We start from the raw sequence: 21,620 nt of genomic DNA, 5'->3' as shown, positions 1-21,620 counted from the left end.
CGGGAAAGCTGATCCGTATTGGGAGTTTAACAGGTGTCCCCTGTTTTCCTGGTTGGCCTCCACCAACCCCGGGTCCTTTATTTATTTATTTTTTTAATGTATTTTATTGACTTTGTACATAGAGGAAGGGAGAGAGATAGTTAGAAACATCGATGAGAGAGAGTCATCGATCAGCCGCCTCTTGCACACCCCCCACTGGGGATATGCCCTTGACCGAATTGAACCCGGAACCTTTCAGTGAACCAAACCGGTTTCGGCTGGCTCCAGGTCCTTTAAATGTGAGGTTCCTGCTGGGCCAGAGGATCAGAGCCTGTGAGGGGACTGAGTCCTGAGCTCAGGGTCAGGACCAGGCTCTTCCTTTTCACTCTGCTCTGGCCCCCAGGGACAGCCAGCCTGCTGGTCCAGGGCTGTGAGGGGTAGGGAGCCAGGGTGGGCTCAGCCTGTTCTTACAGGGAAACTGGCATTGAGCTGACTAAGAAAAACCCTAGTGCATCTCTAATTTTTTAAAAAATATTTTCATTGGATTTTTACAGAGAGGAAGGGAGAGATAAAGAGTTAGAAACATCAGTCAGCTGCCTCCACACCCCGCCCACAACCAAGGTCCATGCCCTTGACTGGAATCGAACCTGGGACCCTTCAGTCTGCAGGCTGACGCTCTATCCATGGAGCAGCACCGGTCAGGGCTGCATCTCTAAGACAAAGCCTGGCATGAGGTTGCTGAGGGGAAAGTGTGTTTAACGAATGCAAACGTCAAGGGAAATGTAGGAAATGCAAAGGGAGGTAGCCACTGCCGGGAAGCACAGTGCGGCTCCCGCAGGCAGAGCCGCCCCGGGCCCCGGGCTCGCACGGGCGGACGCGGTGCCTGTGGGGAGGGGCTGTGCCGCGGCCCCTGCAAGTGCGTGTGTCCTGCAGCCGGCAGAGAAGCCGACGACATCGTGAACTGGCTGAAGAAGCGCACGGGCCCGGCGGCCACCACGCTGCCGGACGGAGCCGCCGCGGAGGCCCTGGTGGAGTCCAGCGAGGTGGCCGTCATCGGCTTCTTCAAGGTGCGGATGGGGGTCGTCGGCGCCTGTCCCTGGCGGCTGGAGGGGCCTGGGTGCCGCGGCCTGGCTGCTGACCGGGCGGGTCCCTGTGGGCCGGGGCCACCGCTGGTTCTCGTGTCCAGGACGCGGAGTCGGACGGGGCCAAGCAGTTCCTGCTGGCGGCGGAGGCCGTGGACGACATGCCCTTCGGGATCACGTCCAGCGGCGACGTCTTCTCCAAGTACAAGCTGGACAGGGACGGCGTGGTGCTCTTCAAGAAGGTGAGCACCGAGGCTCTGCCTGCGCGGCGAGGGCTGCGCTGGGGCCCTCGGCGGCTGCTCCCGAGAACCTTCTCCGGAGCCGCTGGTCTGCCCGCTCGGTGACAGCCCGGCGGCCCCCTGTCGGAGGCGGAGTTGCCGCCGGTCAGTGTTGTGGCTGCAGGAGACCCAGTAGCCAGCGGGCGGTGCCCACCTGAGCCGCTGAGCCCATTGCACCATCCCGGGTGCAACACTGTTTCCACTCCTAGAACCTCTTCCACCCGGAAGGACTCCGGGTTAGCTTTTGGGGAGCGTGTCCCCCACCTGTGGGCATAGCCGCTCCCACAGCCTCGTCCTGCTGGTGTCAGAGCCACTGCTGGGACACGGCGGGTCCGTGTCTGCGAGTGACCGACGTGGCAAGCAGTCTTGGTCTTTGCCTTGCAGCCAGGACGGTGGGACGGGGCCAGCCCAGCACCCCTGGCCCTGGAACAGGACTGGGCCTGGACAGGTGCGGGTGGGGTGGGGGGGCTATGACGAGCCGGAGGGGGTGTGACTTAGGGCAGAGAGGACGCAGGGCAAGGCTTTGGGGGCTCTGGCCCCTTCCTGGCAGACTCGGCCCTTAGCCCCGTCTCCCTGGCGGAGCCGCCATGTCTCCTGAGGGAGCCGATCGGTCCGTTGTCATCGCAAACCTGCCCGGATGTTGTGATGAGCATCTGGTCAGGAAAGACTGCGTGGTGGGGAGCTGAGTGGGTGGTGAGCCCGCGTGTCTCGTCCGCGCGTTTAGGTGGAGAGTTGCTGTGAGGCTGGGAGACTAGCCCCAGTCGTTCTTTTGCGTCGTTTTATTTTCTAAATCCTCACCCGAGGATATTTTTCCATTGATTATTAGAGCAGAAGAGGGTGGGAAAGACAGAGAAACATCGATGTGAAAGAAGCACACCGATTGGCTGCCTCTTGCACTAGCCCTGCCCAGGGCCGGGGCTAGGGAGGAGCCCACCACTGAGATACGTGCTCTTGACCAGAATCGAACCCAGGACCCTGTGGTCCACAGGCTGATGCTCTACCCACTGAGCCACACCAGCGAGGGCTCTTTCCCATCCCTCTTGACCTCAGGGCATCACTCTCACACCGGTTCCAGGGTTTAGGCGATTCTGTATCGAGGTTAGAGTTGCCGTTTTTCTGCAAAACTCGGTGCACAGCTGCATCCAGGGGTCTGCTCTCGGCACAGTGTGTCCGGCAGCCAGCCGGGAGCCCGGGGGGTCAGGAGGCTCTCACCCGCAGCCAGGAGAGGCCCAGAGCCCTCCGGCCCCCCTGCCCGGCCCATCGTCCCTGCTTTCTGGCCTCCGTTCACCCCAGGTCCTCGCATGAGCCGGTCTTCCGGTCCCGGGACCCCCTGCTGAGCCAGCGGCTCCCCAGCGGGGCGGGCCAGGTGACAGGACGCAGAGGCCCCGGTGTCCTCGCGTGAGTCCGCTGGTCACTGTCACGTGGACCGTGGTCTGGGCTGCGTGTCCTGTGCCTTTGTTCTCCCTGCCGTTTGCTCCGTCTCTGTGGAAGCTGGTGCTGGGGGTGGGCAGGCCGCCCTTCCACCCTCTGTGGGGCTGGCCTTCGGGGTGCAGCTGCCCCACCAGATGAGGCTGTTCCTGAAGTAGATGTGAACAGAGTGATGTGGCCATGTCACCGAAAAGACTGTCAGGTGGCCCCTGACGTTGGCCCGCCCAGCAGGCCGTTGGGCAGACAATGCCCGCTGCCCAGAGCGGCCAGGAGGGCGCCTGTCTGCCTCCAATCGGGCCTCGGCTCTGCCCGGGGCGAGGACTGGCCTGCTGTGTGCCCAATGGGCCCGCGCTGCGAGCTGCTCCTGTTTGCACAGCGGGTCCGGCCTCGGCTTCCTGCCTGTTTACTTCCCTCCTTTGTGCTCCTCGGGTGCAGTTTTGGGGAAGGGAGAGCTGGCTTCAGCCTCAAGCCTCGGCCCTGGGCTGGGAGCGGCGCTGGGCCTGGCCTGTGCCCCTGGCGCCTGCTTTTCTGGAGGCACTTGGAGGAAGTGCGAGGACAGGAGCAGCACAAGAGGCCTGGGGTCCTCCCGTGGCTGAGAGCTCAGGGTGGCGCTGCCCGCCACCGCCCCCTTCCCCCACCCTCGCCCCAGCCGGACGCTCAGGCACAGGCAGTCGGGGCGCCCGGACCGTGGAGTGTTAGTTCTCACAGTGTTCAGTGCGGGGGCCGTGTCTTAGGTTCCCTTTGACACCTCCTGGACGGGGCTGGTTTGCCTTCGGGCTGCGGTGCCTCAGGTCCTGCCCCTCCCCCCAAGGAGGAGACCCCTGAGTCCTGCTGACCGAGCGGCGGCGGTCACGGCATGCCCGGGCTCCAGGCCCCGGCGCGGCTTCCCGGGAGCCGGGGCGTCCCTGCCCCTCCCCGGTTCGCGCGGAGCTGTGCTGGCTGGGAGCGGGCGTGTGCGGAGCCTCGGCTCAGCCTCCTCTGTCCACAGTTCGACGAAGGCCGGAACGACTTCGAGGGGGAGGTCACCAAGGAGAAGCTGCTGGACTTCATCAAGCACAACCAGCTGCCGCTGGTCATCGAGTTCACCGAGCAGGTGCGGCTCCCGCCCGGCCCCACGGAGTGTCCCCCCGCTGCCCGGCGTCGGCCGCTGGGGCAGTCCTGTGCCAGCGCCGAGCTGGGGCTGAGGCCCGTTAACTGTGTTTGTGACAGACGGCCCCCAAGATCTTCGGGGGCGAGATCAAGACGCACATCCTGCTGTTCCTGCCCAAGAGCGTGAGCGACTACGAGGGCAAGCTGAGCAACTTCAAGAAAGCCGCCCAGGGCTTCAAGGGCAAGGTGCGCCCCGAGAGGCTGGCCTGGGGGGGCCCGCACCCACGTCCCTGCCCCGCTCACGGTGCCTTTCCCCCCAGATCCTGTTCATCTTCATCGACAGCGACCACACTGACAACCAGCGCATCCTCGAGTTCTTCGGCCTCAAGAAGGAGGAGTGCCCGGCTGTGCGCCTCATCACGCTGGAGGAGGAGATGACCAAGTACAAGCCCGAGTCGGACGAGCTGACGGCGGAGAAGATCACTGACTTCTGCCACCGCTTCCTGGAGGGCAAGATCAAGGTGGGCGCGGGTCCTGAGGGCGGCCGTTCCTGTCCCCCTGCTTGGGAGCGGCCCTTGTGGGCGCAGAGACCTGACCCCCCACCCCCTCCAGCCTCACCTGATGAGCCAGGAGCTGCCCGAGGACTGGGACAAGCAGCCGGTGAAGGTGCTGGTGGGGAGGAACTTCGAGGAGGTGGCGTTCGACGAGAAGAAGAACGTGTTCGTGGAGTTCTGTGAGTGCACCTCCGGGCGGGGGGCTCCCTGAGGGGGGCTGGGGAGTTCTGTGAGTGCACCTCCGGGCGGGGGGCTCCCTGGGGGGGGGGGGCTGGGGAGTTCTGTGAGTGCACCTCCGGGCGGGCGGCTCCGGGGGGGGGGGGGGGGGGGGGGGGGCTGGGGAGTTCTGTGAGTGCACCTCCAGGCGGGGGGCTCCCTGGGGGGGCGGGCTGGGGAGTTCTGTGAGTGCACCTCCGGGCGGGCGGCTCCCGGGGGGGGGGGGGCTGGGGAGTTCTGTGAGTGCACCTCCGGGCGGGGGGCTCCCTGAGGGGGGCTGGGGAGTTCTGTGAGTGCAGCCTCCGGGCCCAGCAGGACTCAGGGCTGTGGCTTTCAGATGCCCCATGGTGTGGTCACTGCAAGCAGCTGGCGCCCATCTGGGACAAGCTGGGGGAGACGTACAAGGACCATGAGAACATCGTCATCGCCAAGATGGACTCGACGGCCAACGAGGTGGAGGCGGTCAAAGTGCACAGCTTCCCAACGCTCAAGTTCTTCCCGGCCAGCGCAGACCGGACGGTGCGCCTCGGGCGGCGGGGGCCTGGGAAAAGCTCGGCCTACAGGGAGGGGACCCCTCCCCCGGGGTCTGCTGCTCACCCCCACCCCCTTGCAGGTCATTGACTACAACGGGGAGCGGACGCTGGAGGGCTTTAAGAAGTTCCTGGAGAGCGGCGGCCAGGACGGGGCCGGGGACGACGACGTGAGTGTCCCCTGCGGGGCTCGGGCCATGGCCTGCGGCCACGGGCCACGTGCTTCCTGGCCCACTGGCCACGTGCTTTCACAGCCTGCGGTCCACTGGCCACGGGCTTCCTGGTCCACTGGCCACGGGCTTCCTGGTCCACTGGCCACGGGCTTCCTGGCTGGTGCTGGTGGTGTGCAGGGGCCGGGCCGGCTTCCCTCGCAGCCGGCACCAGCAAGGGCCAGGGCCGCTTGGAATGCCGTCTGGCTTATGAAGTCTGCCCGCTTGTCCCGCGCGGTCCCTGCTGGCGGGGACTCCAGAGGGTTTCCCCGGCCCGTTGGCCGAGCCGCCCTGTACCAGCTCTGGTGCCCCCCGTGCAGTGGGGGCACCAGAGCTGGTCCCGGGCCGGAGGCTGCTGACAGGCAGGGAGAGGGGGCGTGGTCAGGCCAGGGAAGTGGGCAGGGGAGCCGGCAGCACAAGCTGCCGCAGTTGTGGGCACTGCCCGGCAAACCCTGAGGCTGGAGGGGGCACTGCGCCCAGCGGCCGTGCTGGGTCCTCCGAGCTGGGCGGGACCCGGCTCCGCAGAGGGCAGGAGCCTTCACCTCCCGACCCCCCCCCTCCTCGCCAGGACCTGGAGGACCTGGAGGAGGCGGAGGAGCCGGACCTGGAGGAGGACGACGACCAGAAAGCTGTGAAGGACGAGCTGTGAGGGGAGCAGCCGGACCGCCGCCTCGCTGCTGCGGAGCCGGCCGCCGGCTGCACCCTGGGACTGAGCACCTCGGAAATGCAGGGAACCTCCGAAGCCACACTCACGCTGACACTCGTGTACATTCAGCCCGTCTTCTGCTTCATCTCGGGAAGGGCTTGTCTCCAGGCCAGCCTCGGGGCCTTTTTAATTTGTGATGTACTTTTTTGTACACGGTTTTGACCTGAGCGCTCGCTAAAATGCTTTGGAATCTCACGCTGGCGATGTCAGCTGCCTGTTAGGTTCTATGCCATCACTAGCACGGTTCGTCTGTGGGATTTTTAGGCATTTTGGGACGGCAGGTTCGGTCCCACCCTGGCCGGGCCCTGGAGACAGGTGTCCCCTGTGGGGGTGCAGGCTGGTGGCCTCACCTGGCAGTGGTGCGAGGACTGAGATTCCCACGCTGCCTGGTCAACAGAGACGTCAGGTCTCTCGCAGGGGCACCCCAAGACAGAGGGCGGTGGGCACCCTGGGCCAGCACAGACCCCCACACCCACCCACCCACCCAGACCAGCACCCAGCTGGTCTGACTCTGGCCTGGCCCGCACTGCCCAGACCTGGCCTCCGTTCCCGCGGGCACAGCGCGGAAGTGCCCATTCCAGGCATTTCGAACACATTGGAGCTGAACATTGGCCAAATAAAGTTGAAATTTTACCGCCTGCCTCTGTGCACGACCTCCAGACCACGGACGGGGGTGGGTCCTGACGGGAGAGGAGGGCTTGGGGGCCACGGCCCCTCTCAGGGCTCATGCAGGCATAATGCAGTCCCCGTCCTCACATCAGTCTCAGGTATGAAGCCTCAGCCACACAGGACCCGGGCAGAGGGTGGGGTGTGGCTGGCGCTCCCAGGGCATCCGTGGTCTGTGGGTCCGGACAGGACACGGGTCTGCAGGTGGTGAGATGTATGGGCCTCAAGGGGCCGGATGACAGCCTGCCCCGCTGCTAGGAAGCCATGAGTCCAGGAGCTCCACTTGTGGTTGCAGACGAAGGGGTCGTCTGCTGCCTTGGGCAGAGGGCCCTTCTGAGCCGGGTCAGGGGGACCTCAGGCCTGCGGTGCCTGCCTGGGTTCAGCTGACCATCCTTAACCCCTGACCCAGAGCCCAGCAAAGGGCCCCCCACTCCTTGGAGGGGGAATGCAGGTCCAGGGCAGTAATGAGCCCACAGGGTCCACCCAAGGCTCTGCCTCCACTTGCTCTGAGTGGGAAGCGTGCGTGTTCCGACCCCCCTTCCCTGCTCCAGGCCCGGGCAGGTGCCGGCATCATAGCCGCAGACGGGACTTGCCGTAAACGTGGTTCTCCCTGTCACGGCGCGTGGGAAGTCCGGAGTTGATTCCATCACGCACCCTCCTGCGCGGCAGGAGACCCTGTGCCTGCCCCCCCTGGGTGTGGATGCAGCTGCTGGCACCAAAGGGCTGCTCCTGCCGCCGACCAGAGCGAGTGCAGGGCAGAGTGGCTGGGGGTGCTCTGGCAGCTCTGGGAAGCCAGTCTGTCCCAGCACCGGGTCTGGGCCGCCCCTCCATCCAGCTCATCGGCCGGTGTCCTGGCTCCAGTGGCCTGTGCCAGGGCTGCTGACCAGCCAGTCTGCCCAGTGTTCCACGTGGTGCCGTCCTGCCAACAGCCAGGCCTCCCTGGTGGGGGGTCGCACCCTGGGGGAGGTCGCCCTGAAGGCAGCTCTGCCCCCCAGAACCCGAGCGGTTCCGGGCTCCGGGCTCAGCCACAGTGGGCTGTGCTCAGTGCTGCACTCCTGCCCGCTGACCCTGCCGTGCCCCTGGGACCAGCCCAGAGGCAGCAGCCCTGCCATCACCATCATGTGCTCAGTCACCAACCCTATCCGTCCCCTCTGCGGACAGCTGGGCTGCACTGCTGGAGGAGGCAAGTGGAGCCCAAGGCCTGGCAGGGCCCACGGGCTAGTGGGCGACTCCCCAGGACAGTTAGGCTTAACAGCCTGGACGCCCCAATCTCTCCCCTCTCCCTCCCTCCCTCCCTCCCTCTCCATCTCCTCTCTCCAGGTGATAAGACGCCACTGCCAGGTGTGGCTCAGTGGTTGAGTGTTGACTTAGGGACTGGGAGGTCATGGTTTGATTCCCGGTCAGGGTTCAAGGCCGGGTTGTGAACTCCATCCCCAGAGGGGGGCATGCTGCTGACCCATGATTCTTTCTCACCTTGATGTTTCCATTTGTCCCTCTCCCTCTCTCAAATCAATAAAGATAGATTTTTTAAAAAGAAAAATAAAACTGTTATTTATTTTAAAAAAGAAGGAAGTAGCCACTGGCCTGGAACCCAGACCCGCAGCTGCTGGGGGATGCAGGCCTCTGGCCTCAGCGGCCGCTGGAGGGAGACGCCTGATGCGTTTCCAGGCGTGCTCTCTGCATGACGTGTTTTCCTCCACACCCGTCCTCCTCCTCCGGTGGCCGGAACCGGAAGGCACGCCAAGCAGGTCGCTGCCCCAGTGCCAGGCGTGGAAGGGCCGGGCAGAGCCGCCTAAACACAGGCTGGGTCCTGGCGTGGCTGCGGGACATGCAGGCTGAGCCGTGGGCAGGGAGGCTGCTCGCAGCAGCTCCTGACGGCTGGTCTCCAAGGTGGCGGCTCAGGCCGAGCCCCTGACGATCGTTTGGGGGGGGTGTTGTGACTGGGAAGGCTTTGGCCCAAATCCCTTCTCTGGTCCTAAAAGGAGACACACACACACACAGACACACTGGGCTTGTCAGCAGCAGACAGACCGACAGACAGGAGGAACAGGGGCCTCGAGGAGTCACCGACAGGGACCAGCCTGCCCTGGCCCTGGGCCTGGTCCCTCGGGGAGGGCGTGCCTTGGTGGCAGCTTTGCCCCGATCTTCACCTGATCCTCTGAGCGGGAACAGTGGACAGAACTTTCCACGACATCAGAAACGATATCTCCACGTGAAAGGAAAGTCCTCATCTCCCAGCTTCGTGTGAAGCCAGAGAAACTGTACCTGCCTCCTCCCCAGCGGCCGGCCGGGGTGCGACCACCCAGCGGCCCTCGGAGCCCTACGGCGCAGGCACAGGGACCCGGGCCTCATCCTCGGTCGGGCCCTGCAGGGAGGGCAGGGTGGGTGGGGGACCGCCAGGAAGGCAGTCCAGCGTCGCTTCTCTGCAACATTTGTTTGGCACAAGGCTTTGCACCCAGAGGGGGTCAAGTACAAGGGCGGCAGCAGCAGGTTCAGCTGCCAGCCGTCATTACCTACCAGGTGAAGCTAAGTAAGGGTATGAGCTAAGAAGACAGATCAACCCCAGCTGGTGTGGCTCAGTGGCTAGAGCGTCAGCCTGCAAGCTGAAGGGTCCGGGGGGCTGGGGGGGTTGATTCCCGGTCAGGGCACAGGCCTGGGTTGTGGGCTTGATCCCCAGTGTGGGGCGTGCAGGAGGAGGCCGACCCATGGTTCTCACCATTGATGTTTTCTCTCTCTCCCTTCCTCTCTGAAATAGTTTTTAAAGAAAAGAATCACAATGCCAGCATCAGGTGTGCAGGCTGCCCCGGTCCCACAGGCCTCCCTGCCCCCCACGTGCTGCTGTGTGTCCTCCGCATCTGCGACTGGCTCCTCTCAGGCCCCCTCAGCCCGAGGCTGCTGCGGTGAAGGCAGGTGCCTGGCCCGGCCAACACGTCGGTTTTTTAATATGTATGTTATTGGGAATTGAGCCCAAAACCTGGGCATGCGCCCTAACCGGGAATGTAACCGTGTCCTCCTGACTCATAGGTCGACGCTTAGCCACTGAGCCAAACGGGTTTCAGCTGGGTCATCTTTTTAAAAATACATATTTTTACTGGGGAACGAGCCAGCAACCTGGGCATGGGCCCTGACCAGGAATGGAACCATGTCTCCTGATTCATAGGTCAAAGCTCAGCCACTGAGCCACCCGGCCGGGTGGGCATTTAACCCAGGAGGTTCCCAGGCAAGAGGGCAGTGCCATGGAGGCCCACGTTTTGGTAAAAGAGCCAAGAGTGACAGCCACCACGGGAGGGGAGGGGAGGGCGAGGGTCGGGCGGGGCCTTCCCAGGCAGCCCCAGCTTTGTGGGCGGTGGAGCCAGCCTCGCCCTCACCTCCCCGCGTCCAGGCCGGGCCCCTGGCGCCTGGCGCCGGCCCACAGGCCTTGTCCTTGCGGTGTCCTCTGGAAGGCACCTTTCGGCCCGTGGTGGAGCTGGGTGCGAGGGCCAGGAAGGATCTGACCCCTTTGGCCGGGCGCGGCGACAGGTGGGCTGAAAGACGAGCCGAGAACTCGATCTGTGCCGATCTGAGCGCGGGGTGGCCAGCGGCTCAGTTTCAGCTCTCACGGGGGAGCGTGACCGGCAGCTTTATATAGCTCCGCGGCCGGCCGGCGGGAGGCGTCCTTGCAGAGGGAGCATCGGAGCATCCATCGCCGTCGGCCGGAAGCCCCGCTCGGCTCGGAGACCCTGCCCGCTGCGCTGGGCGCAGGCCTCCCCAGAGCAGGCCCCCACAGGGGAGGCCCCCCGCTGCCCCCGAGATGCCCAGCAGGACGGTCCGCTATGTGGCCTACAGCCCCCGGCAGCGGCGCCGCCGGATGCTGGCCCAGCGCAGCGTGCGCTTCCCCAACGACGTGCTGTTCCTGGACCACATCCGCCAGGGCGACCTGGAGCAGGTGGGGCGCTTCATCCGGGCCCGCAAGGTGGCCCTGGACACGCTCTACCCCTCAGGTGAGCCCTGCAGGGCCAGCCGGGTCTGAGGGTGGCAGGGGGTGGTCTCGGCCCTGACCCCTGTCCGGTGCTGTCCGCCCAGGCCTGGCAGCTCTGCACGCGGCAGTCCTGTCTGGGAACCTGGAGTGCGTGAAGCTGCTGGTCAGATACGGGGCAGACATCCACCAGCGCGACGAGACGGGCTGGACGCCCCTGCACATCGCCTGCAGCGACGGGTACCCCGACATCGCCAGGTGAGCGGGCCGAGCTCCCCCGCGCCCGCCCACTCCAGCAGCCTCCAGGAGGTGTCCCCCAAAGCCGGCCCTGGCGGGTAGCTCAGGGCCCTCGGGGCCGTGGCGGCTCCTCTGCCCGGTGTCCTCCGGGCGCGGACGGGGAGCCAGGAGCAGTTCCTTCCCCAAGGGGCCGGTTCTTGCCCCCCAGCCTCCCTCGAATAGGAAGGCAGGCGGGTCCCGGCTCCAGCGGGGTCCCGGGTGGGGCCAGGTCCCGGCCTCTCCCGCTGCAGCCGGGCCGCTCTGTGCGCAGGTTCCTCCTCTCCCGGGGAGCCGACCGGAAGGCGGCCAACGACGACGGCGACCTGCCCGCCGACCTCATCGACCCCGACTTCCAGGACTTGGTGGAGCTCTTCCAGGGCGCCGGGGTGGGCTAGCCGCCCGCCCCGGCCCCGCCCCGCCCCGCCCCGCCCCGGCCTGGCCTTTCCTCCAGGCGCGTTTTGTACGGTGACACTTTGTACTTTTTCAATAAACGTGACGCCCGAACCCGCGGTGCCGTCTTCCTTCCCGGAGCCTCGGCGCGCGGCGGCCCCGCGCCGGGGTCACGTGGCCCGGCCCCGCGCGGCGCGTGCGCGGCGCGTCACTTCCGGCCGGGCCCAGCTGGCGGCGGCGGCGGCGGCGAGGTGAGGCGGCGGCGGGGGCGGAGCGGGCGCGGCCGGGACCCGCCCTGGCGCGGCGGCCGGGAGGGCCGGGCAGGGCCCGGGCGGGTCGCGGAGGCCCGGGCGCCCCACCCACCCCGCCCCGCGCGGCCCCGCCGGGCTCCCCGGCCCGGGCGCGGGAGGAGGGGGCGTGGGGCCGTGGCGCCCGGGCCGCCTGGCGGCCTCGAAGCTGTCGCCGCCGCCGCCGCCGAGCGGGATCGAGGGCCCGTCCCCCGTGGAAAGGGCCCCTCCCCGGGGGCGGCCCTTCCGCAGCCTCCCTGCCCCTGTGTCCGCCGGCCCCACCCCTCCCTGCGGGGCCGGGGCCGTGCGGGCGCCCGGGGGTGCGACCTGCACCCCCTCCTCGGGGGCTCGCGGGGCGGCGGGAGCGGATGCGCTCAGGGTGGGAGCCGGGGCATCGTCCTTCCTGGGACCAAAGCGCAGCCCCGGTTGTGGCTGCAAAACCTCCAGGTGCCCAGGTGCACAGGCTGCGTCCCCCGCCCCCCGCCCGGCCTGTCCCGAAGGAGGCGCCTCGCAATCAGGTGGCCCTCACCTGCACCCCGGGATGAGGACGGGATGAGGACCGGATGGGGCGGAGGGCACAGCCGAGCTAAGGCCCGCGGGGGAAGCCGATGGCGGCCCGAGGGTGCAGAGGGCTGAGCAGGAGCGGACGGGGAGGAGGGCAGGCCGAGGTCTTTATTTGGGTTGTGGGGTGGGCAGGGCGGGGGGATGGAAGGGACGGCGGATTTCCAGGGGAGGTGGGAGGGGATGCACACGCCCAGGTCCGTTTCCGGGGAGAGAAGCTGCGGTGGTCACTCAGGAAGGGGGCGGGTGGTGCCTGTGCTGGAGGCCTTGTCGGGGTGATGGACAGGCAGCCCCTTGGGGGTCTAGCTCAGCAGTGACCTGAGGTGCTGCTGGGGGGTGGACCCCTTTCTCATTGGCTGGCACTGGGCCGGAGAGCCCCAAACACCCAGAATGGCAGGAAAGTGGAACCTGAGGAAACCTGCCGGGGAATTCCAAAGGAACACGGAAGGAGCTGCGTTGCGTCATCGGTTCTGCCCCGGAATTCCCACTGTCCCTGTTCCGGACTGCGGTCTCCGCCGTCGGGTGGCTGTGTGTGGGGACAGGGCTTGAGGCTGGGGGCCCTCCCTCTCCCGGCGGCCTGGAGCCCTGGGTCCCAGGGAAGAGGAGGGTAGGGCTGTGCAGCCCCCTCCATGAGCCCGCGCAGGGCACCTGTGTCGGGGCGCCCAGGAGCCTTTGGGGAGGCAGGCGAGGGCAAGGCAGGCACGGGGGTGTTGAGCCCAGCTGAACCATCCAGGTGGCCCTGGAGGCCCAGAGGTTGGGGTGCAGACCCTCCTCTGCTGGGGAGCAGGCTGCTTTATCCAACAAGCCTCCAAAAAGGGGTTGTCAGGACCTCTCTCCGGCCCAGTGCAGCTGCGCCCCGCAACTAGCCCTGGCAAGGTGTCCGCGTGGCCAGGTGTCATGTGGGCAGGTGCCTGATGTGGCCAATTGTCCGCGTGGCCAGGTGTCATGTGGGCAGGTGTCTGATGTGGCCAGGTGTCTGCGTGGCCAGGTGTCTGCGTGGCCAGGTGTCTGATGTGGCCAGGTGTCTGATGTGGCCAGGTGTCATGTGGGCAGGTGTCTGCCGTGGCCAGGTGTCTGCCGTGGCCAGGTGTCTGATGTGGCCAGGTGTCTGCGCGGCCAGGTGTCTGATGTGGCCAGGTGTCATGTGGCCAGGTGTCTGCGTGGCCAGGTGTCTGCGTGGCCAGGTGTCTGATGTGGCCAGGTGTCATGTGGGCAGGTGTCTGCCGTGGCCGGGTGTCTGCGTGGCCAGGAGTGAGCTGGGTAGCACACACCACTGAACCCCCTCCCAGCCTCAGGAGGGGCTTGGCCCACGCTCTGGGCATCCTGAGGGCCCTGGGTCCAGGGTGAGTGGGGAGGCTCCAGTGCTCAGAGCCCCCTCGCGGGCTCCCCAGCCAGCACTTGGGCTGTCCTGTCTGGGCGAGGGCTGGCCTGGGACCAGCCTGTGCAGCTAGCGCCCTGGCCTGCAGTGTGTCCAGCTGGCAAGGCGGGCGGAGAGGGAGCCTAAGAATAGCCTTGCGCCCAGGGCTCCGAAATCCCCCGGGCAGAGCGCGGGCAGAAACAGGCCCAGCTCCAGGGTCTGGGTCACTGGGTCAGGCCCCAGGCCGCAGCTTCCTCTGGCTCACACCCCTCCCCGCCGCACCCCGCTCACTCCCCCAGCCTCAGGACCAGAAGCTCCTCACCCTGGAGGCACGGCCCCGCTCACAGGTGGGAAACTGAGGCTCTCAGGAGCAGCTGCCAGGCCTCGCAGGTGCGGGCAGTTGGGGTTCAGAGGGCGCTCTGTGGTTCTGGAAATGGGTGTCAGCCGCTGGCACCACCGGATCGCCCGCCTCGGGAAGGGCTCCCGGGCAGCTTTTCCGGGTGCTGGGTCTCCGGTGCTCGAGGCCATGCATGGCGCTCCCCCCACCAGCCCTGGGGCTCCCACCAGCTGGGCCTGCTGCATCTCTAGCCCAGATGGCGGTAGACCCCATCCGGGGGTCCCCCCAGTAGCGAGGCCACAGCAGTTTGTCGTCAGCGGGAGGAAGGCAGCGTCCCCTCCCTCCCCGCTCTGAGGCCTGGAGCGGTGACTGCTGTGTCCGGTTTTCCTGCAGAGGCCGAGGGACCCGGCAGCCGAGCGTGCGGACCAGACCCCAGCGATGACCAGGTGGGTTCTAGGCCTCAGAGCAGCCTCTGTCCGTCCTGGGGCAAGGGGAGTGGGGTCCCCACTCCTCACGAGCCGGGTTCCCCCAGTTCCCCCGTCTCCAGAGTCGTCTACAACGGCAAGAGGAACAGTAGCCCCCGCTCCCCCCCCAACAGCAGCGAGATCTTCACCCCGGCCCACGAAGAGAATGTGCGCTTCATTTACGAAGGTACAGGGGCCTTCGGGTGAGGGGAGAACAGTTCTTGTGATGGGGGCCTGTCAGCACTTGGGGTTCCCAGTGGGCATTGCCCCCAGAAGAGGCAGTGCTTGCAGCTGGTGGGGGTGGGGTGGGGGTGGAGTGGGGGGAGGGCTGTGGAAGACGGATGTGCACGCTGGGGGAACCCAGTGGTGTCCCAGAAGTGGGGGCTGTGTCCCTGGCGGGGTGAGAGCTGTACCCCAGTGGATCACAATAGCCTCTGGGACCGCAGCCCTGGTCAAACATAACAGGATGAGGGGACCGGCCTGCTAGAGGAGCCGGCAGGAGGCCGAGGGGTGGTCCAGGCGGGTCTCTGAGGGAGTGGGGTGCACTGGGAATGACTTCAGGCCCAGAGCCAGCCCGTCTGGGGGCCACACGCTGAGTGGGGAGATGTGGGCCCAGGAGGGGCTGTGAGGACGCCCTAAGGGGGAGGGTGGTCTCTTGGAGGACACGGTGGGGATGCCGCCCAGTGGGCTGGGGCGCTGACTGCCTCGCCATCCTTAGCCTGGCAGGGCGTGGAGCGGGACCTGCGGAGCCAGATCTCCGGCAACGAGCGGGGCCTGGTGGAGGAGTACGTGGAGAAGGTCCCTAACCCCAGCCTGAAGAGTGAGTGGGCGGGGCCAGCAGGGGCGGGGCCTGCGCAGAAGGTCCCTAACCAGCCTGAAGGGCGGGGCGGGGCAGGAAAGCCCACCTGCTTCCTGTTTCCGGACTGGAGAAGCTGACGGTTGGGTGGGTCCCAGGGCCTCCCGAGGTCGGAGCGGGGTCAGGCGGGAGCCGCCGCCTGCACCCGCACTGACCGGGCTGCCCCCACACAGCCTTCAAACCCATCGACCTGAGCGACCTGAAGCGCCGCACGCAGGATGCCAAGAAGTCCTAAGACCGGGCCTGGCCTCCGGGGGTCCGCGCCCGTGTGCTCCGCTCTCCCCTGGGCCCGGCTCCGGGAGGGGGAGGGGAGCCGGGTGCGCTCCCTGTGGGTGGCAAACCCAGGATCCAGGCGGCGATTGAAGGCCAGCCCGCCCCTCCCCAGCCCTTCCTCTCCCCGGGAGGCTCAGCTGCCGGCCTGGGAGGCTGCCCTGCCAGCCCCGCACTCCCGGCCTCGCCGCCTGGGTGTCTGGAGCTCCCTGGCCTGCCTGCCCCCAGGGTCCTGACCCTGATTCCTGTCTCCCACTGCCCCCGCCCCGGCCACCTCCAGGAATAGGACAGACTGAGGGCCCTCTGGTCTCCTGGGCCTGGGGGTCTCGTCCAGGTTTGACTGAGGTGGCCAGAGGCAAGGCAAGGGCGGCCCCACCCACACCCAGTCTGGGTCCCACGTTGCTGCTTCTCTGGCCTGGACACATGGGAGCAAATAACCCGACCCCTGCACCCCCTCACTGCCCAGCCTGGCCCCTCCTCCAGGCCTGGGTCCCCGGTGCCTCATGGGGCTCTGGCCCTGGGGTGTGTGCCCTGTGGCCGTAGCAGCCCCTCGGCAGGGGCCAGGGCCCTGGGGTCCTGTCTGTTCCCTGCGGGAGGGTCGCCAGGGCCCTTACCCTTTGCTGAGCCCGGGACCCGTGAATAAAGGTGGCGATGCTGGTGCCTCTTGGCAGTCTGTCCCTGCAGCCCACACTCCTGAGCCCCGAAATGTCGTCTGATCTGATCTCGGTCTCTACTGGGGGCTCAGGCCTCTTGGTGGCCTGGAGGACAGGGGGGAAGTGCTGTGGTCCTGGGCCCGCCCCCTGGGGGTAGTGGTACCCTCTGCAGCCTGGACCCACCGAGACCCAAGTGCCCACAACCTTCCAGCCGGAGAGCTGCCGGCCCAGCGGACAGCCACACCACCTCTGTTTTGGGATCATCTCTTCCCAGATAAGCGTTTGGGGCTTGACCCGCAGGTGGCTCTGGGGGTGTCCTCTGGGGGTGGTTCCCCAGCGCCAGACGCAGGAAGGACGTCCGTGCAATAAACAGCCACCCAGGCTGCCAGTGGGCGCTGAGCCGAGTTCCTGTGATCCTGCGGCTTCTGCTCCGGGGCCTGGGAGGGTGTGGAGCCCGGGCTGGGCTGGGTCAGGCCGGGTCGCCGAGCTGTCCCACTGTCCAGCCGGAAGGGAGTGTGCGCCAGGGTGGGCGGGGTTCCCTGGGCTTCCACCAGAGGCTGAGTGAGTGCCGGCACGCATCGCACCCTGCCCCCCAGGAGCCAGACCCGGGGCAGCGGAACCAGCCTGCCATGCTGCCCCGGGGGAGGGGGTTCCGGGAGGAGGGGGCGGGTGGCTGGGGCCCAGCAGCCTGTGCTGCAGGTGTGGTCTCAGCCTCAGTTTCCTCAGGTGGAAACTGGCACCCACCTCCCAGGTGCTGCCACGGTAGAGCAGGTATCCAGCCTTCTGGTGCGAACACCGCTGCCACCAATGGTCACTCTGGATGGTGGCACGGCCTGGAGGCGAGGGCCCTGGGCAGCAGCTGGTGGGGGGGAAGCTGTGTCCCCATGCAAAGTGGGGGTGGGCTGTGGGGAGAGGCTGGGGCTCTGGGGTGGGGTGGAGAGGGGGGAGGAGCATGGTTGAGGATGGGCCTAGAGCTCGCCTTACAGCAGATCCATCCTCCAGGGCCTCCTTCCCCAGGTGGGGCCCAGACATCCCGTCTGGGGGTTCCCCTAACGGACTGCCCTGCCACTTCCTGGTCCCAGGCACTGGGGGCTCAGCCTCCCCAGTGGCTGCCCTGGCCGCCTGGCGCCCCAGCAGATTCCTATCCCTTCTCCCTATGAGGGCAGGGCGGCCTTTGAGCCTGGCTTATTGGGACGTGGCTTTATCTCCATCAGCTGTTCACGGAGCAGACACCGCTCAGAGCTGAGAGCACCCACCGGTCTGTCCCCGTCCTCACCCCGTGTTGTCCTTCAGGGACTAAAGCCCCACTGCCCCTCGCCCCCCTCCCCCCACGTTCTGGATTCGGCTGGTCCCCACGTGGTGGTGACGGGCCTCTCTCTCCTGTGTTTCTGTAAACAGGTGAGACAGGCTCCTGGGGTGGGGTGGGTTCGTAGGAGACTTGGATGTCGGGTATCTGCTCTGCCTGCGCTGAGCGGGCTGCGGGTCGGGGAGACAGGAACCAGCTCGGGGGTGTCCAGCAATCCATAGGGGAGGTGCTGGTGGGGAGTGGGCCCAGTGTGGGTTCCGGGGTCCGGGCTGCAGGTGGAGTCCTCTGGCTGTCGGTTTTTATTTTGAAAATTGACTTTTAAAGATTGACAAGAAGGGAAGAGAGTTGGGCCTGACTGCTGGGGTGCTGCACCCCAGGAGAGCAGGAGGAGGAAGCAGGAAGAGGGGTTGTGCCTTGGAGAGCAGGTGGGGAGGGCCGGGCTGGGGGCTGCCAGGTGCCCGAGGCCAAGGAGCTCCGAGTGGACCTGCCGCCTCAGCTCGACCCCCACCCAAGGCAGCCGCTCCCGCCAGCTGGTCCTCGTATTTCCACCCAAAGGGTAGGCAGAGCCCTGTCTGGATCTTCCCATCCGTGCTCCCTCCCCGCACCCACAGCCCTCCCCCACCCGCCCACCCACCAGCGGTGCTCCCTTCTCCCATACGCCCACGACGCAAGCACTTACACCCGATGTCTGTGTGCTCGGCACTGAGCCATGTGGCAAACGGGTCATTTTCCTTCCCTGCCCTTTTGTTTTCCTTAGTTATTAATTGCCTTCTTTTCCACGTGCTGTTTCCTCTGCCCCTGTCTCCCCGGTCATCCCAGTCTCCTCCCGCTGTGGCCGGTCACTGTGGCCCATTGCTGGTGCCTCCCCGGAGCCCCTGCCCTGCTGGGGCCCGGGTACTCCCTTCCCCCTGCCCCCACCGGGCACCCCTCGTGGGGATGCGCCCTGACGCTCCTGGTGTGATTCTGTTTATCAAAGGCCATGTTTTCCTCTTCCTTGGTCTTCACACTCTTTTTAGTAGCACATGTATGTGCATACACACACACACACGCACGTACATGTGTGCACAGGCTGGTGGGACCGTTGCCCTGGGCGCAAGGGAAGGCCTGGGTGGACGTGGTGAGGGAGGGGAGCCGGCCGGGCATTTGCCTCCCGGTGGAAGATGCTGTGGTGCGGGGCCCTCCCCTGCCCCCCCTCCCGCTGCAGGTCCCCCACTCAGAACCGGGGTTTACTGCTGGGCAGGCCCAGCCCTCCACTCGGCCCGACTCCGCTGGCCACTCCGGCCCCCTGGCACGGGACGGGGCAGAGGAGGACAAGGGCAGAGGGATGGGATGGGGGGGCAGCAGGCGGCCCTGGTGCGGACGCACCCCCAGGCAGTCACTGACCCTGAGCTCAGCCGCCGTGAAGGAGAGCCGCCCTCCCTGTGCCAGCGGGGCCACACAGGCTCCCGGCGCCCTGGGCAGGGCTCCTGGGCAGGGCTCCGAGGAGACGGGCCTGGGACCGGGGCCGGAGGTGGCCTCGGCTGGACCGGGCCCTGGCTGCCCACCAGGACTCTCCCCCACCCGCCTCTGGGCCTGGCCGTGGGCGGCTGGGGTGAGCCCCTCAGGAGGCCCCAGCGCCTGCCGGAGTAATTCTATTTACCTTTCCTGAGAGCCTCCTGTCCTCTCATTTGTCCCATTAGCCCGGCTGTGCCTGAGTGGCTCCGGCCACGTGGCCGCCGCGGTGGGCACCCCTCCCCCGCCCGCTGCCCGCGCCCAGGGCTCCGGAGCAGGGCCACCTGGCTGGCGGCCTGGCCACGCGCTCTGCCCGGCCGCCCCCTCCTGAGGCGCCCCCGCCCCCATCCCACCGGGCTCTCAGCGGGCTGCCAGGGGTGACCTTGGCCCGCTGGTCCCCTCCCGCCCTCGCTCCAGCCCCCTCAGACGCTGTGCCTGGGAGCACGGGGACCTCAGGGCTGCGCCCCTGCCCACACCCCGGTGCCCGGCCGCCCAGCCGCCGCACTCAGCCCCGTCCCGGGGTCAGTCCCCGACAGGGAGGACGATGCCTGGTGAGGCCGGGACACTGCAGTCACCTCACTCGGGCTGTGCAGTCGGGGTCCCCTCTCCCCACTTCACGGGGCCTGCTTGCTACTCAAGCGGCCGGAGCCTGGGTGGAGCAGAGGCGAGCGGAGGACGCGGGCCAGGCTGTCCCAAATGGTCCCTGCTGACCCCCAGTGCAGCCCGTGTCCGTGGGGAGAAGGGTGATGTCAGTGTCCCGGGCCATCGCCCCACATCGTGTACCCCCACTGGCAAATGGTGACCCCTGGGGGCCGGGCCACAGCCAATGCGGGGGGGGGGTGGGGGGCCTGTCCCCTCGGACTGCGATGGCTGAGGCCGCCGGGCCTGGAGAGGCCGCAGCTGTAACCTGAGGCAGCCAGGTGCTGCCGCCTGCACCCACCCAGTCCTATCAGGGTTCAGCTCTAGTCTCTCTGAAAAGTGAAGGGCAGGGCCGACAGGGAAGATGGGGGTAGAGAGGACCTGGGCCCAGCCCGCCCCGGCCCCTCAGAGCGCCCCGCCCCCGTCCCCTCAGAGCGCCCCGCCCTGGCCCCTCAGAGCGCCCCGCCCTGGCCCCTCAGAGCGCCCCGCCCCCGTCCCCTCAGAGCGCCCCGCCCTGGCCCCTCAGAGCGCCCCAGCCCCCTTAGAGCGTCCCGCCTCCTCAGAGCGCCCCGCCCCCTCAGAGCGCCCCGCCCTGGCCCCTCAGAGCGCCCCGCCCCCGTCCCCTCAGAGCGCCCCGCCCTGGCCCCTCAGAGCGCCCCGCCCTGGCCCCTCAGAGCGCCCCGCCCCCGTCCCCTCAGAGCGCCCCGCCCTGGCCCCTCAGAGCGCCCCAGCCCCCTTAGAGCGTCCCGCCTCCTCAGAGCGCCCCGCCCCCTCAGAGCGCCCCGCCCTGGCCCCTCAGAGCGCCCCGCCCCCGTCCCCTCAGAGCGCCCCGCCCTGGCCCCTCAGAGCGCCCCGCCCTGGCCCCTCAGAGCGCCCCGCCCCCGTCCCCTCAGAGCGCCCCGCCCTGGCCCCTCAGAGCGCCCCAGCCCCCTTAGAGCGTCCCGCCTCCTCAGAGCGCCCCGCCCCCTCAGAGCGCCCCGCCCCCTCAGAGCGCCCCAGCCCCCTCAGAGCGTCCCGCCTCCTCAGAGCGCCCCGCCCCCTCAGAGCGCCCCAGCCCCCTCAGAGCGTCCCGCCTCCTCAGAGCGCCCCGCCCCCCCAGAGCGCCCCGCCCCCCTCAGAGCGCCCCGCGCCCCCCCCCCCCCCCGTCCCCTCAAAGCGCCCGCCCCCTCAGAGCGCCCCAGCCCCTCAGAGCGCCCCGCGCCCCCCGCCCCCCTCAGAGCGCCCCGGCCCCCTTCAGAGCGCCCCGCCCCCTCAGAGCGCCCCGCCCACTCAGAGCGCCCCGCCCACTCAGAGCGCCCCGTCCCCCTCTGAGCGCCCCGGGCCCCCTCAGAGCGCCCCGCGCCCCCCGTCCCCTCAGAGCGCCATAGTCCCTTCAGAGCGCCCCGCCCCCTTAGAGCGCCCCGCCCCCTTAGAGTGCCCCGCCCCCTCAGAGCGCCCACCCCCGTCCCCTCAGAGCGCCCCGCCCCCCTCAGAGCCTCCCGCCCCCTCAGAGCGCCCCGTCCCCCTCAGAGCCTCCTGTCCCCTCAGAGCGCCCCGCCCCCCTCAGAGCCTCCCGTCCCCTCAGAGCGCCCCGCCCGGCCCCCCCCCACCCCCCCCCCCCCCCCGTCCCCTCAGAGCGCCCCGTCCCCCTCAGAGCCTCCCGCCCCCTCAGAGCGCCCCGCCCCCGTCCCCCTCAGAGCCTCCCGCCCCCTCAGAGCCTCCCGCCCCCTCAGAGCGCCCCGTCCCCCTCAGAGCCTCCCGCCCCCTCAGAGCGCCCCGCCCCCTTAGAGCGCCCCGCCCCCTCAGAGCGCCCGCCCCCGTCCCCCTCAGAGCCTCCCGCCCCCTCAGAGCCTCCCGCCCCCTCAGAGCCTCCCGCCCCCTCAGAGCGCCCCGTCCCCCTCAGAGCCTCCCGCCCCCTCAGAGCGCCCCGTCCCCCTCAGAGCCTCCCGTCCCCTCAGAGCGCCCCGCCCCCCGTCCCCTCAGAGCGCCCCGTCCCCCTCAGAGCCTCCTGTCCCCTCAGAGCGCCCCGTCCCCCTCAGAGCCTCCCGCCCCCCTCAGAGCG

The 21,620-nt window shown here is 68.0% G+C and overlaps 3 protein-coding genes across 16 annotated transcripts in view; all 3 read left to right on the top strand.

Annotated features, from left to right (window-relative positions):
• The window catches only part of P4HB (prolyl 4-hydroxylase subunit beta), a 36,836-nt gene that overhangs the window by 1,992 nt on the left and 13,224 nt on the right, over positions 1-21,620 (top strand). Inside the window, exons 3-12 of one of the 5 annotated variants that reach the window (XM_036412275.2) lie at positions 913-1,046; positions 1,166-1,303; positions 3,756-3,860; positions 3,977-4,102; positions 4,177-4,377; positions 4,469-4,589; positions 4,964-5,145; positions 5,240-5,326; positions 5,934-6,027; positions 20,084-20,135. In XM_036412275.2, the coding sequence (XP_036268168.1) occupies positions 913-1,046; positions 1,166-1,303; positions 3,756-3,860; positions 3,977-4,102; positions 4,177-4,377; positions 4,469-4,589; positions 4,964-5,145; positions 5,240-5,326; positions 5,934-6,014 (1,175 nt within the window). In that variant the 3' untranslated portion in view covers positions 6,015-6,027; positions 20,084-20,135. Of the gene's footprint in view, positions 1-912; positions 1,047-1,165; positions 1,304-3,755; positions 3,861-3,976; positions 4,103-4,176; positions 4,378-4,468; positions 4,590-4,963; positions 5,146-5,239; positions 5,363-5,417; positions 5,837-5,933; positions 6,705-20,083; positions 20,136-21,620 lie in introns of those variants that run through there. The other 4 variants (XM_045572264.1, XM_045572263.1, XM_045572261.1 and 1 more) reach the window with 4 other exon arrangements.
• On the top strand, positions 672-11,465 carry PPP1R27 (protein phosphatase 1 regulatory subunit 27). Of its 3 annotated transcripts, none has more exons than XM_045572325.1 (4): positions 672-676; positions 10,494-10,717; positions 10,800-10,950; positions 11,240-11,465. In XM_045572325.1, the coding sequence occupies exons 2-4, from the start codon at positions 10,528-10,530 to the stop codon at positions 11,361-11,363; spliced, it is 465 nt and encodes a 154-aa protein (XP_045428281.1). In that variant the 5' UTR covers positions 672-676; positions 10,494-10,527; the 3' UTR covers positions 11,364-11,465. The 3 variants fall into 3 exon arrangements, with proteins under 3 accessions (XP_045428281.1, XP_045428282.1, XP_036268284.1); XM_045572326.1 differs by lacking the exon at positions 672-676 and adding an exon at positions 2,722-2,727 and having other exon boundaries at positions 10,504-10,717; XM_036412391.2 differs by lacking the exon at positions 672-676 and having other exon boundaries at positions 9,828-10,717.
• On the top strand, positions 11,555-16,150 carry MCRIP1 (MAPK regulated corepressor interacting protein 1). Of its 8 annotated transcripts, none has more exons than XM_045572321.1 (6): positions 11,595-11,609; positions 13,863-13,953; positions 14,294-14,346; positions 14,433-14,551; positions 15,083-15,184; positions 15,394-16,150. In XM_045572321.1, the coding sequence occupies exons 3-6, from the start codon at positions 14,339-14,341 to the stop codon at positions 15,453-15,455; spliced, it is 291 nt and encodes a 96-aa protein (XP_045428277.1). In that variant the 5' UTR covers positions 11,595-11,609; positions 13,863-13,953; positions 14,294-14,338; the 3' UTR covers positions 15,456-16,150. The 8 variants fall into 8 exon arrangements, with proteins under 8 accessions (XP_036268290.1, XP_045428277.1, XP_045428279.1 ...); XM_045572317.1 differs by lacking the exon at positions 11,595-11,609 and adding an exon at positions 11,999-12,163 and having other exon boundaries at positions 13,863-13,910; XM_045572319.1 differs by lacking the exon at positions 11,595-11,609 and adding an exon at positions 12,239-12,313 and having other exon boundaries at positions 13,863-13,910.

Source organism: Pipistrellus kuhlii, unplaced genomic scaffold, assembly GCF_014108245.1.
Source record: "Pipistrellus kuhlii isolate mPipKuh1 unplaced genomic scaffold, mPipKuh1.p scaffold_m20_p_44, whole genome shotgun sequence".
In the NCBI taxonomy this organism is placed as follows: Eukaryota; Metazoa; Chordata; class Mammalia; order Chiroptera; family Vespertilionidae; genus Pipistrellus; species Pipistrellus kuhlii.
This window is presented reverse-complemented; position numbering and strand designations above follow the sequence as displayed.

Coding starts and splice junctions, on each gene's coding strand:
- PPP1R27 (XM_045572325.1), top strand. CDS start 10,528: ATGCCCAGCAGGACGGTCCGCTATGTGGCCTACAGCCCCCGGCAGCGG. Junction 10,718..10,799: donor GGACACGCTCTACCCCTCAG/GTGAGCCCTGCA, acceptor CTGTCCGCCCAG/GCCTGGCAGCTCTGCACGCG. Junction 10,951..11,239: donor GGGTACCCCGACATCGCCAG/GTGAGCGGGCCG, acceptor CTCTGTGCGCAG/GTTCCTCCTCTCCCGGGGAG.
- MCRIP1 (XM_045572317.1), top strand. CDS start 12,014: ATGCGCTCAGGGTGGGAGCCGGGGCATCGTCCTTCCTGGGACCAAAGC. Junction 13,911..14,293: donor AGGCACGGCCCCGCTCACAG/GTGGGAAACTGA, acceptor GTTTTCCTGCAG/AGGCCGAGGGACCCGGCAGC. Junction 15,185..15,393: donor CCCTAACCCCAGCCTGAAGA/GTGAGTGGGCGG, acceptor GCCCCCACACAG/CCTTCAAACCCATCGACCTG.